General features: G+C 38.6%; 2 protein-coding genes across 9 annotated transcripts; one reads left to right on the forward strand and one right to left on the reverse strand.

Moving 5' to 3' along the window:
* On the reverse strand, nt 1-3,548 carry TMS1 (serine incorporator TMS1). Of its 5 annotated transcripts, none has more exons than XM_025308184.1 (10): nt 3,182-3,548; nt 2,376-2,540; nt 2,131-2,318; nt 1,841-2,050; nt 1,680-1,764; nt 1,373-1,556; nt 1,093-1,284; nt 835-873; nt 284-431; nt 1-191 (listed from the first exon to the last, which is right to left on the reverse strand). In XM_025308184.1, the coding sequence occupies exons 1-10, from the start codon at nt 3,206-3,208 to the stop codon at nt 53-55; spliced, it is 1,377 nt and encodes a 458-aa protein (XP_025163969.1). In that variant the 5' UTR covers nt 3,209-3,548; the 3' UTR covers nt 1-52. The 5 variants fall into 5 exon arrangements, with proteins under 5 accessions (XP_025163969.1, XP_011134962.1, XP_011134952.1 ...); XM_011136660.3 differs by having other exon boundaries at nt 284-434; XM_011136650.3 differs by having other exon boundaries at nt 284-446.
* Nucleotides 3,518-13,192, forward strand: Esyt2 (extended synaptotagmin-like protein 2). 4 transcript variants are annotated; one of them, XM_011136637.3, is made up of 17 exons: nt 3,518-3,686; nt 5,477-5,867; nt 5,980-6,105; nt 6,331-6,407; nt 6,482-6,548; nt 6,616-6,761; nt 6,864-6,984; nt 7,078-7,248; nt 7,839-7,924; nt 10,434-10,482; nt 10,551-10,640; nt 10,717-10,803; nt 10,881-11,039; nt 11,112-11,264; nt 11,360-11,483; nt 11,618-11,903; nt 11,992-13,192. In XM_011136637.3, the coding sequence occupies exons 2-17, from the start codon at nt 5,535-5,537 to the stop codon at nt 12,317-12,319; spliced, it is 2,403 nt and encodes an 800-aa protein (XP_011134939.1). In that variant the 5' UTR covers nt 3,518-3,686; nt 5,477-5,534; the 3' UTR covers nt 12,320-13,192. The 4 variants fall into 4 exon arrangements, with proteins under 4 accessions (XP_011134939.1, XP_011134911.1, XP_019695734.1 ...); XM_011136609.3 differs by lacking the exon at nt 7,839-7,924 and adding an exon at nt 8,836-8,933; XM_019840175.2 differs by lacking the exon at nt 7,839-7,924 and adding an exon at nt 9,592-9,683.
* Nucleotides 13,193-13,802: the final 610 nt, after the last annotated feature.

Below are 13,802 nucleotides of genomic sequence, written 5' to 3' on the forward strand. Positions count from 1 at the left end.
CTGTTCTGTTTTACAGTTTGCTGAGTCTTTGCTCATGATAAAATCCAGAGATTTAAGAGAAATCTCTATTCGGGAAGACAGCAGGTGCTACCAATGACCACACGTAAAGGCCCAAACACATCCATGAAGAAATAATTTTCACCCACATTGACGCGGCGCTCGAATTCAAAGTCTCTAGATTGGAGTTGGGTCTGTAAGAGTATATATGATAAGATTAACGCGTATGAAACGCATATGAAACAATATATAACAGTTCACTTCTACATTATATATAGATACACACCTGTACCAATTTGTAAGTGTCATCATAACGTACAAAGTAGCGAGAGCGAACATGAGGTGGAAGAAACTCCAATTATATGCCACTTTCTCTTCTTCATTATCCCAGACTTTGGCATCGCTTCCATCCTCAGCATCGGGATTACGTCCTTCTACTTTAGTATAATCTGGTTACATTTAGGAAAGTGAAAAATAATAAAGAAAAAAAAAAAAGAAGTTACTGTTGTGTCGCAAATGAATAGACTCTAAACAATATTCGTGATAATAATATTCAAACATAAATATACTGACAAGATAAATACAATGGATGTAAAATGAACAAAGGTAAACACACACTAACTACCAAGCAGATATAATTACATGATTCGATACTACATAATGTATAATGAATAGATATATTTTCTATTAAATTATTATATATTGTGTAAGTATATATTTGATAAATATATCCGTATAGGAATATGAGATGTATGTATTTTTAAAGGTAGAAATGCAAATAACCAGACGACTCGCATTCAAAAAGTAAATTCTACTTGCAAAATAGTGTGTGCCTACCTTCATTGCCGATAAGAGACTGCTCTCCCGCATTCCTGACTGTATAGAAAGATCAATATTTAATGCAATTACCTCAATTTTATACGACTAAATATATGTTTCTTCTATATAGAAAATGAAAAGATAATAGATTTTATATGATGTGCACTCGACAAAAACACTTTCATAACCAAGGCACCAAAACATAGCGATGACATTCTTCCATGCATACATATACAGAGCCAGCGTCCCATTAAATTATTCTCTTGTAACACTTACCAGCCCCATTGTCTTGGACTAAGACATTCTCGGACATCGTAATCTTCGATGATTTAGATGCTGTACGTAATGAACTATAGAGGACGCAGCTGAACCAGATTATAAGACCGATTATGCTTTCCTTATCAAATGCGACTCGGTTAACATCATTACCAGAAATGATACCGAAGAAACCAGGATTACACTCATAGTCTACAAATTAAAGCGCAATAACAACCAAGAGTAAAAAATAAATGACATTGTCAGCTTATATTATCTACACTGAATTAACAATATTTACCTGGACTGTTTGATATACCACTCCATGTCAAGTATACCACATATAACGTTACTACGGAGGATTGAAGAAGACCAGATCGTGGTTGATGTTCTTGTACGCTGGGTAAAATTGATATAATGCTGGTGATAACGCACAAAATCAAATTAAACGAGATGAAAAATTTATTGAGAGCACATATACTTGCCTGCAAATAAAAAAGAAAGAACAAGTGAATTGTCTTGTTTTAAAGTAAATATATATGTAAGTTTGTTTTAATAAAAACAAACTTATATATAAAAACAAAAACATGTAATTAGTGAAATCTTACGTGCGTAAAATACACATAAAGTAACACCACCCCAACGATAGCGACAACATAATTGAAGAATGTTGCACCTAGTAATGCGGCGTACCTGAAAATATTTTAATAGTCAGTTATTTCTAATATCTACATGTAGATTTATTTTATTAAAAAAACAGCAACCCTACCATCCTTTTGATTCGGACTCTTCATAATTTCCTACCCATGCATCAGCCCAAGAATGAGCAAAGTCGACAATCAAAATCAGCTGTATGATTATAAAAAGGAAACCTCCTATCATTCCAAAATACATCCAAGTAACTCCAAAAGATCTCTCTGGAATGAAGAAGGCGCCGATAATGCCTCCGATTATCAGGAGATACTTGATTGCCCAAAATCTAAAAATTGTATATAAATGTTACATCAAGTTGAATCTTCCAACTAATAAAGTATCATAATAAGTATCAATTCAATTTACCCATTTTGTATAGCTGCTCGTGGATCCCGCGAACTTCTCACTCTTATCATCATTGCAGACATCAGGAAGAAGTACAAAGAAAGAATGAAACATATTCTATAAACTGCCAAGTAACCAACTGCAGAATTACAGTCAAAACTAATTTGTGATGGAACATAACTGGTACTGCTGTTTGCACAGAATGGTACCTGTTAAGATATGACAATATTAATAGTTTTAATTATCAATGATTACACTAACATTACCTTTTTAAGTGCATCCTGCAAACCAGGAGCAAGAGTAATACAGGCTGCAATAGTTCCCAACATCAAGAGCAACGCATACATGATGCGAGTGCTCGTACTGTTTCTGCATGATGGGCATTGGGAACAACAAAAACTACAAGCTGTGCTTCCGCACAAGCATGCCAGCTATAATAAAAGAAAATATAATAGTATATCTTTAATTTGTAATCACTAATAGCATATCTAATCATATAAAAAGCAATAATTATAATATAAATATTATACTGACAATAATTATCAACATATAGTACATATAAAAACAAGTATTGTTATGCTGGTATTTTAACAGTGTCATATAAGAGCATCGTTTCCAGTGTGTTGAGGAAATGTTTAAAAATAGTGCTTACACATTGTGCCTTTGTAGCATGTATATTACAATCAATATCAGATATATGTATAACAAAAGATGTAGACAACGCCATAATCGATATACGACGATTCACTCGTACTTTTGTAAAATTTTCCAAAGCAAAAATCCATAACGAAAGGAAAGTGGGATCAACTTGACCGCGTTTGAAGAGAAAGAAGAAACAAAGAATTACGAATAAAACTTCTTTATCCACTGAGAACAGCGCAATAGAACGGTCATAATTGGATATTTGCACAAGGACAAAATTGCAAGAACTAAATCATATCGTATCAAGTCACGACCAACATCGTGTAAAAATAAGCAATTTTTTTCTCGCAACGATACGAAGGAGGAAAATTTGTCCGCCGTGAGGAGAATGAGTCAGACAACGGTTATCTCCAAATAATGGCTCGCTTACCTGAGCCGTTGAGCACACGAGACCCATGACGAGATCCTCTCGCCACTCAAGCCAGCCAAGGAGCTACCGATGGAGAAAGTTCCCCGAAAATTGTCACGGCGATCTGGCGGAGAAGATTTCGATGAGGGTGGTTGAAAAATGAGAGCCGAAACGCGAAAGGAGAAAATTGCGGAGAAAGTCACTACCAGAGCACAGCACAACCGAACACAACAACAGTACACTGACAACTATCCGCGGGCAACTTCGCGCGATCAGCTGACCATGACGTCAATCGTTCGTTCGCTCGGCCGTTCGCGACGCACTTCAGGTTGCTCCGACCGCCAGCGCGCCAATTGATTGGTCCAAACCATTTGGTCGCCACGGCAAAACAGTGCTGAGTGCAACGGGCGCAGAGCAGTGATCGTGTCGTGGCATGCGGCAGTCCGTGATCGCGTGTGTGTCAACGTTGTCATCATCGCTGAAAAAAACCACGTAGGAATAAGCGCATGCTGACGTTACCCGACTCGTAAGTGTAAGCGACCGCCCATGTCTTATTACGTCTTATTATGTCAAGCATTGCAAATGAGAATAACGTTAGCAAGCTCGTTATCTCGTTGTCGCGCATCGCTCGAGCCCGCTCGTGGGAACTGGGCACGCATTGGCTCTCTTCCTCTCTCTCTATCTCTCTCTTGACACGCGTGTTCGATTTCATGATTCATGTTTCGCCGATAGGGTGTTGGCTTACCGTATAGCTTGCAGGTGTAATCCTAGGCTTAACCTACGAGATCTCCAAAGCTCGTAGCTTCGTGTTACGGAAGAACGATAAAATTATGTATGTACGCGATAACAGCTTGAATTCCGTGTCGTTGCGGCGTTTTCGGCGAACTTCAACGCCACTCGCCACGTTCCGTCCGGCTCGCCGCATCGAGGCCGTGTTTTGAATACTTTCGGAATATCGCGTTATTCTTAGCGATGGGCGCGGACCGATTCACGGAGACGCACGCACGTTCGTTCAGCCGCATATGTAGGACGATCTTATCTAAAAAAGGCAAGTTCACCGCTATCGACGCGCGTCGATCGATCATCCTGAAAGCTCACGACTTCGAGTATATACGCGAGAATTATCGAGACAGCTTCTGCTAACGTTCAGCGTTACCTTCACGAGCTTTGATAATTTGCGCAGGATTACTTACAGGCGGCGCGCGATTGATCTTCGATTTTTACCTTCGTATCCTTACGGACGCAGTCCTGACGAACTCCCAAGAGATGTACAACGAGTCAAAATCGAGCGTCTGCGATTTCCCCGTTGCGTTATTGAGCTATGTTTAGATTTCGGCTGAATGCCTGCCTTCGCGAAGAGCGCAAAGAGACGCGAGAAGAAGAACGTTCGCGGACAGCAGCGTCCGCGGTTTAAAAATCTTCAAACTTGGTCGAACTTGGGGAATCGATTCTCGCGAGACTTTGCGTTCCTCGTTTGCGACCTTCGCGATTGTCGTAAACGGTATCTTGACGCTGTTGAATCATACCTCGCGCAAGTTCCCGCAATGCGAAACGACTCGGATTGGCACGAGCCAGAAACGCTAAGAAAGAATTCGTTTGTCATGGTATTAATTGACCGGCACTAATTAACGTCGATTTTGGCACACGCGTATCACAGCACGGTAATTATGTATGTTGCGTTCTGCGGACTGTTGATCAATTTGTTGTTTTACGCTACGTAAGATGTCGCGATTCCACTTTCGATGAACATGTTTTTCATCGCGTGTAATATAGTGTATGTAATTTATCGCTCGCCATATTGCGTATCTCGCTTTGATTAGCGCTCAAGGTTGGTATGTTGGACCAGTCTTTGCGAAATTTTATGCCTTCTCTTTGATCTCCAGAAGGTCAGCATGAATTACCTTTGATACGACCTAATGCTCTAACGGAGATGATACTCTTGTCATTGGACCGATTGGAGCAATTTTGAAATAAAATCTATTCGAGTTCTCGACACACACCGGCGGTATCTCGCTAGCGTTATATAGTTATGCTAATGAATATTAATTAGTATAAGCTAATGCGCACATGTGGGATGTGGTTTGTCGAGCATAAATATGCAGCGCGTTGCTGGCTTCGTCAATGATAAATTATAAGATCACTTGAATAATATTTTCCAAGATTATTTAAGGCTTAGATAAACGGACATTGTTCCAAGCGCGATTTCCTTACGATGTGTGTGTGAAATTTATTTAAACTTGAGTTTAAAAAAGTACCGTGAAATGATAAAGACGTTTCAAGTTATCTCCGGAGAAAAAGAATATTTGTCAATTATAGGAGGACCAAATTCTATTGAATAGTAGCTGGTGAAGCCCGGTAACGACAATCAAACACGATGGAAGAAAAGTCGGAAAACGACAAGGTTTCCAAGCGGAACGCTTGGCCATATATGAACGTTAGTTCGCTAACCATGTCATTCTTCACTAAATTGGCGGCAGCTGGTATCATCTGGGGATGGGGATACTTCAATCTCAGCATAGCTTGGCTGATCGCGCCGATCGCATTTTCCGTGTGGAAGACTGAACGGAAAAGGGATAACGAGTTGAGGACGATCACAGCACAAGCCAGCGTGTTGGCTAAAGAAAAGGAATTAATCGTCAGTCGACTAGATGAATTACCTTCCTGGGTGTATTTTCCTGACTTCGACAGAGCCGAATGGCTAAACAGAGTGCGTTACAATTTTCTCATATTATGCGCTATAAATCATACAAAAAATACCATCTTGTAAGCACGTGGAATGAATATTAGATATTATCACAATTTATTTTGTATATTATCAGATCTTGTATAAAGTGTGGCCGAGCATGAACGAGTTCGTCCGACAGCTTTGCAAGCAAAGTATAGAACCGTCAATTGTTGAGACAATCAAAGGATTTCAGTTTGATCGTCTAGTCCTGGGTCGCATCGTGAGTTTTTTTTTTTTAATTCTACGCTTTTTTTCTAGAAATGCCTCTTTTGTTAAATAAGAGTGTCAGCATAATCTCAAAAAATTACTTATTATTAAGAAATTGTATTGTTCCAATTGAAACAAAATTTCGCCAGTCAAGCTCTTGTTAGATAAACCATAGTTTCATACGCGATTTTCACATCCTCTCTTTTAAAATTCATAAAAAAGTTTATCTCTCTTACAGCCACCAAGAATTTACGGAGTCAAAGTGTATGATAAGAATACTTCAAGAAATGAGATCATTTTAGATGCAGACATTATGTATGTATCCTACTTACTTGCAATGTGTATCTACGTTTAAGAAATATGATTCATCTTAGTAATTGTACGTATAGATATGCCGGTGACTGTGATATTACCTTCTTCGTTGGCAACATCAAAGGCGGTATTAAGGACTTTCAAGTAAGCATATTGGTAGCCAGCCGAATCGTGTTTTCTGCAATTTTCAATATAATTTGATCAATTTCAGATACGCGGCTTGGTGCGTGTCGTGATGAAACCTATGCTGTCTGTAGTGCCGTTTATTGGAGGTGTACAAATATTTTACTTAAACAATCCCACTATCAACTTCAACTTGGTAGGAGCGGCTGATATATTGGATCTGCCTGGATTCAAGTAAGTTTTTTTTCGTTTAATATCATTTATTTTAAATACACATACATTGACATGACAGTCAATCGATATCACTTTTTTAATCGAAACGCGATAATTTTTCAGTGAAATTTTAAAGAGAACTATCGTCGAACAGATAGCAGCCATTGCTGTGTTACCTAACAAAATAGTTATACCTTTAAGCGAAGAAATACCAATGGAATCTATAAGAAAACCCGAACCTGAAGTAAGTTTCATAAAAGAATTTCTTGTATGTCACGTTGTAACATACGTATCTTCTTTTTTACGAAGTATATTCACGCATCTCTTTGCATTTCAGGGCGTTTTGAGAATTCATGTTGTAGAAGCAAAGCATCTTATGAAAAAAGATATCGGAGTTTTAGGAAAAGGCAAGTCAGACCCGTATGCCGTCATAAATGTCGGTGCCGAGGAATTTAGAACCAAAACAATTGACAATACCGTTAATCCAAAATGGGACTTCTGGTGTGAGGTACGTGAGACCCTTTCCTAATTAGTCGCACTAAAGATTAACAACGTCTAATGCATGTGCTTTGCCGTAATTTTTACCGATATATATCTTTCAAAAAATACTACACAAGGTCTTCTCTGTATGTGGTAAGAAAAATATTTTATGAATATATAAATTTACACAGCTGCAAAGTGAATTCTCTTCTGCAAAGACATTCTACATACATTCTATTAAATCACCCAATATTTATAGTGACACAAATAGGATATATTATTATCCTGCATTCTCATTTAACTTTTTCATAATTAGACGAGCATAATCTACTACATCAAACACTCTCGCTCAATATATCGCCGATCTAACATTCTAGATAACCAATTCTCCGCTTATTAACTCGCACATGCGTATAGTTTCCGATCAGCACGGACATTTCTTTTCAAACCATTTGCAATCTTTCGTTTCTTACACCGTGTCACTCTTAATGTTATCTCTCTCTATTTTTCTTTCTCTCGGACTGTACATAGGATACACACTTTATGTTAATATAATTTAATTCCATAAATTTGGTATGTACGTGTGTATGTGATGTGCAACATATTATGTGGGACTAGTGTGACGTGACCTCAGCCATCGCACAACAACTGACCATACTGCTGTGGGACTATGATGACACCAAAGGCGATGAAAGTCTTGGAAGGTATAGTCACATACAACATTGCGTATTTGTTCTCTTTTCGTTATCCATTTTGGAGACATTTCAAAATTCAATTTTACTTTAATTTATTTAAATAGAAAATATTTCATTTTACTTTTGTCACCAAATTACAAGAGCAAATTGCACAAAATATGTATTGCAAGATAATCTACTTGACCGAATATTACTTTATAATGTATATAATCCATTTGGAATCATTTATGAAATTCATTCAATTTATTCTATCTTTTTCTCTTTCTTTCTTTCTTTACCAATATACGAAAAAACTCCTATCGCATGTTGTCATTATGCTAGTATGTAAAAGTATCTGTATTGCTGGTCTAATCGTGAGTATCGTTTGGTATTTAGACGCATGTTAGCTTCACTCTTTATCTTATTAATTTTTGTTTTACTAATGCTTTGTGTGTACTAAATAACGCGAGTGTGTATTAAACGCGAGATCTCGTCACATCGTGAAATAAATAACGTGACTGTCGCTTGTCCATTTAGTGACATACCGCAGTCAATGGCCACGTTCAGCAGAAAAAGCTGCTTACTAAGCGCTTAGTGATTATTATCTATGATTGGAATATTCTTTTAGATCTTTAACAAAATCTAGAGGAATGAACCAATCAGGAACGATAATCACTAAGTGCTTAGTAAGCAGCTTTTTCTACTGAACGCGGCCAATGTCTTTAAATCAGATTCTATACGTATCATGCAATGTAAATCACACGTCATTTTCTATGACACTTCACGTATAGTGCATATATTTAGCAGACATTTATATAGCGCAGCAATGTAAGTAGACACTGATGTAATATCAATAGAATTTATATATTATACGGCTGCCGCCGAAAAGACTTGTCATTTGTTACACAACATTTGTTATACAACATAATATTGGCATACAGGCTATGATTACTTCATGCAATATGCAAGAAGCTGTGGTATCACTATGGGATTGGGATCCCAATATCCCAGGGGTACAATACGATGATTCCCTTGGCAGGTAGTAATATTATAATTTGCGAATGAGACGACGCTTACACACGCATAACTAATGAAAATGCACAAATGTTGATTTATGATGATTTTATTTGAGCATGTCACGTACGTAATCACCCGTACGTACACGTTTTTATAAATATTATATATATATATATATATATATATAATATTTGTGTGTATATATATTACCTCGGTAAATAATAATGAATTTCTGTATTTATATATCGTTATCTCAAGTGAGATTTATTTTTTATTAATGCTACAGATATAATAGCTTGTTAAACGCGTGCTGCATGAGCATCCTTTTTCCTTTTATATTTTTGTCTTCTCTAAAACGACACGTATGTATGATGCGATTTTTAAGAATTGTGTATTACTTTTCACATATCTTTCACACGTCTGATTGTTTCAGTGAACTTCCAGTATGTCTATTAATTATGTTTGTGTAAATTTGATTAATCTGTTGTTGAGTAATCAGGATTAACTTATCATGCCCCGCGATATTTTCTCGTTTCTTTCTTTTCTTTTTTCGCAACGAGGCAGAAGAAATGCTCCACATTTAATAATTTTTGTCATTTTCGTTAATTACTTGATCAGCGTGATTAGGTGATTTTATGTTTTTATGGGAAAAGCAACTAAAATAGACTATGTGGTGGCAGTTTATAGTGCAAGAGGGTTTGGGAGCCTACAACACCTTGGTTGCCCAGCTCTTTGACAAAGACAACACTGGTCAAGATGATCCACTTGGCAGGTATTGCTGAATGTAACGAGTACACAATCTCAGACCAGATCGATAGTGCATTTTACGAGACTTGTAGAAAACATGAATTAGTATACGCGGATACTCTCTGGCGTTGATAATGGTAGATTACGCATGAACGGCTGCGTCATCCCTTTATTACGCGAATTATCTGCAAAATACCGCGGCGTATTTGAGGTGTTTTAAACATTTGAGCATCGACTACACATTGGTGCATGCTGTTTACTCACCGTTTGCTCATATTTAACCGATATGCGCTGAAAACGTTACGGGACCCAATTGCATAGAGAAGGATGAATTCTGAATTTGAGTCACCACGTTGTTCTCTCACATCCGACTGACTGGATATCAGATCTGTTTTTTTCTTTTCTTTAGCAATGAAATAATGCTATGGTGTGTGGCGATGTTGCATGTCTTTTACTTTAGTGTACACAGTACTTAATGTACGTTTCTTTATCACGATTTGGAGCTAAAACTGTACGATAGTACATCGGAATCAATAAGACTGCATCACGGTTGCATGAAAGCCTCACGAGCGCAGGAATGATATCACGAATATGTGATCATTTTGTACATAAATTAGCATATCGCTATCATCGCCATTGCTAAGATCAAACAGTCGAAAAATCGCTCAGCCAATTATACATGTATTTTACTTTTAAAAATCCAACGAGAACTTGTCTCGCGCCTGTAATTCGAGGTTCTTAAAAATCTGTTTTCGCACTTCAAATCACAACGCAGAGCTACCATCGAAGTCATCCGCGTGAAAAAGAAGGGCATGATCGATACGGTGAGTGGTGCGAAACTCGTTTCTCCCGAAGACGATCGATTTTGTCGCTAACGGATTTTATTTTACAGTGGGTCTCGTTGGAACAAGCGAAGCACGGCATGGTTCACTTACGATTAACGTGGTTGCAACTGTCGAAAGATCCTGCTGACCTGAAGGCCGTAAGTATGGCAAAATACGTTTCTGCTAATATTCCCGCATGTAAACGTCAGCATTAAATCGATCCTTCTCGCGCAGGCTTTAATGGAGACTCAGGAGCTTCGAGTTACGTCAATGAGTACTGCCCTTCTCATTCTCTACATTGATTCCGCTAAGAATCTGCCGGTATGTAAATTCATATTGATGATTCGTGAACTATCGATGAAATATCTCAATAAAATGGCCAACATCGTCGTATACAGTGCATACGAGGAAATAAGCAACCCGACGTTTACTTGGAAGCGAGCGTTGGTGGGATGACGAAAAAGATATCGACTGTGTCGCGTTCCTGCGATCCGATATGGGAAAAGGGATTCACCTTCTTAGTCAGTAACCCCGAAACTGGCATCTTACATATAAAGGTCGGCTCTAAATATCTTTCAATTGACCGAAACTTACTTGATAGTGACTAATAATAATTGTTCATATTTTAGCTTACAGATGAAAAAACCACCATGACACTCGGCGAAATGAGTTATAATCTTTCCTTGCTCTTGGGAAAAAATGATCTTCAAGTGGAGCAACAACCGTATGATTTGCAGATGGCTGCAGCGGATAGCAAGCTCATAATGTCGATGTCATTGAGCGTGAGTAATCGCAAATTGTATTCACGCGTGATTTAACGACACAGTTAGACGCGCAAGAGTTGTATTGATCGGACGAGATAACTTTGGTCCTGCAGATCCTGAAATACGAGCACCCTGAACCTACTTCCGAGGAAGACGAAGACGACCATGACATTAATCAGTTAAATAAGCGCATCGAACGCCAGGAGTCTAACATCAGCAACGTTTTATCTTCCAGTGGTAAGTAGAGCGGCATATTGTGTCGCTCAAACCTCTTCTACATTTTCAAATTCAGCAGAACGTTTTACTCGTTGATGAGTCCCTCGTGACAGGTTCGAAACTTGTCATTCTTAATCCGGTGCGTTTCCTTGCAGTACCTCCTAGTCCTCTTAAGAAGCAGCCTTCAAAGGAATCAGTCAACAGCCAGCCACGCAGTACTGGATCTGCCGCAGCAGCTTTGCCCGAGGAGTCAGCAGCGGTAGAAGAAGAGTTGATAGTCAACACCAGTGCCCCGTCTTCGCTAGGCGGAAGTCCTCGCCTAGTTCATCGCAATATCAGCATGACTTCCTCTCTGGGCGAAGCAAAATTGGGCAGAATACAATTGACCTTACGTTACAGCTTGCAGAGACAGAAGTTCGTGGTTGTCGTGCACAAAATCGCGTAAGTGTCACCTCCGTATCGCGTATTCGCCACGAAGTCAGCTTGACTAATGTCGTCTTGGATTACATTCACGTACTTTGCGTTGCAGTAACCTGCCGCTGCCGCCGAACGATCCGCACAACATACCGGATCCGTATGTAAAGCTCTACCTATTGCCGGATCGGTACAAGGAAACGAAGCGCAAAACTGCCGTAATGAAGGACAATTGCAATCCGACGTTCGACGAGCAATTCGAATACGTTATCTCACAGGGAGACTTGGGCACGCGTATATTGGAGGTGTCGGTGTGCACCCAGAAAGGCTGGCTGTCAACTGGCAACAAGGTGATGGGTCAGGTTCACTTGAAACTGAACGAGATCGATATCGCGAAGACGATCACCAGTTGGTACGATTTACAGCCGGAAATCAAAGACTAGAAAAAAAGGAAAAGTAAGTGGGGATTCGAGAGTTTATGCGTCTGTCTGTCGAAGCAACCGCTCAAGTTCCCACTTGATAACTTTTACAAACGATGAAAGTCTCATAAGCTGTGTAAGTCTGGGTATCCTCGTCAATCGTCTCTCTCGAAGCTGACGATTTATATGGTAAGACGAGTTACCGCATGGTGCTAGACGCGAGATGCGAGTCGTTTTCGCGAAATAATGATTTTATCTATTGAAATGTTCGTACTTATGCCGTCCAGTGGCACAAAATGATCTGATACATATATTATTACTGCAATCACCGCGCAGGAACGGATCGACTTAGTGGAACTTGAAGCGAGTTCCCATTGGTGTATTAAATACTTTGGAATGCGAGAGAAGTACATTTCAACGTGGAATTTTACACGTGTGCTGGAACTGTCTTTTTCTTGAAAATGTGCCTAAAGTGAAGAGAGAAAAGGAAAGGAAAACGCTGGACGTTTACTTGAGCAACCGATATTACGAATAATGTGGGTTGTAATCGTAAGGATTTCCTGCAGACATCTGTAAAATTGTACAATAATCGATAGCGTCACATTAAATCTCTCCTGCCAATCTGCGCCTGATATTGCTTGTTTTATATTTTCGATTGAGTTCATAATTATGCTGCAGTGCAAGGTTTGCACCCGTTTGCACGACGGTTCGCACAAGTTCTTTTCTGATGAAACTCAATACATCATCAATCTACATCAGACGGTTTATATCACATAACTTTTTGTATTTATTTTGACAGATAAAAGTACAATAGAAATACTTACACTTCTCTCGAACCCTCCGTTGCAGTCGTGACATGTTCAATGTCTCGTTATTGCATTATCACTTCAATGCCTGTCATAACCGATTACCACGCAGATCTGTCGGTGGTGACTCGCGGTCGTTCACTTGAAACGCTCCTCATTTATCGGACAATGCGTGTGCAAACCATTATGCAAACATTGCTTGTAACTCGATTAAAGAATCGAAATATCTTCACATGGCCGTTTCATTGTTTATATTCCCCACTCAAATTTTTCGTGATTATGTCCCATATTATTTTCTCTTTTTACCGTGCTTTGACACTGCTTTGTCGCTAACGGAATCGAATAATGCATTTATCAATTGCACAAGCGATTAAATGGGTGATTACCAATCTCTATACATATATATATATATATATATACATGTTTTATATTTTATAGGATATATATCTCTCTTTTCGAAGAAATCGCAACGCGGCATACGTTTGTATAGTTTTAATACAGCATAATTAGTGAAATCAAATTAATATATATACACGCGTTATATTTATATCGAAGTTTTTGCTATATTACACATATACATATATAAACGTACATCTATGTACACCTATATTCTGTGACGCACAACACTGTCAGCAATGTCACAAACTGTTGAGAACAATAAATATTATACGCATTGTCATTACTAACCGAATAATTAAGTC

This window comes from Harpegnathos saltator, unplaced genomic scaffold (genome assembly GCF_003227715.2).
Source record: "Harpegnathos saltator strain DR-91 unplaced genomic scaffold, Hsal_v8.6 scaffold140, whole genome shotgun sequence".
Classification (NCBI taxonomy): domain Eukaryota; kingdom Metazoa; phylum Arthropoda; class Insecta; order Hymenoptera; family Formicidae; genus Harpegnathos; species Harpegnathos saltator.

Bases quoted from the DNA above. Each gene is read 5' to 3' on its own strand.
- TMS1 (XM_011136650.3), bottom strand. From the start codon at position 3,208: ATGGGTCTCGTGTGCTCAACGGCTCAG. The intron at 1,285-1,372 runs GTAAATATTGTT...TTTAATTTGTAG, and splicing joins TGGTATATCAAACAGTCCAG to ACTATGAGTGTAATCCTGGT. The intron at 192-283 runs GTGTGTATCTAT...ATACTCTTACAG, and splicing joins ACACTTACAAATTGGTACAG to ACCCAACTCCAATCTAGAGA.
- Esyt2 (XM_011136609.3), top strand. From the start codon at position 5,535: ATGGAAGAAAAGTCGGAAAACGACAAGGTTTCCAAGCGGAACGCTTGG. The intron at 10,641-10,716 runs GTAAGTATGGCA...CTTCTCGCGCAG, and splicing joins ATCCTGCTGACCTGAAGGCC to GCTTTAATGGAGACTCAGGA. The intron at 11,265-11,359 runs GTGAGTAATCGC...TTGGTCCTGCAG, and splicing joins TAATGTCGATGTCATTGAGC to ATCCTGAAATACGAGCACCC.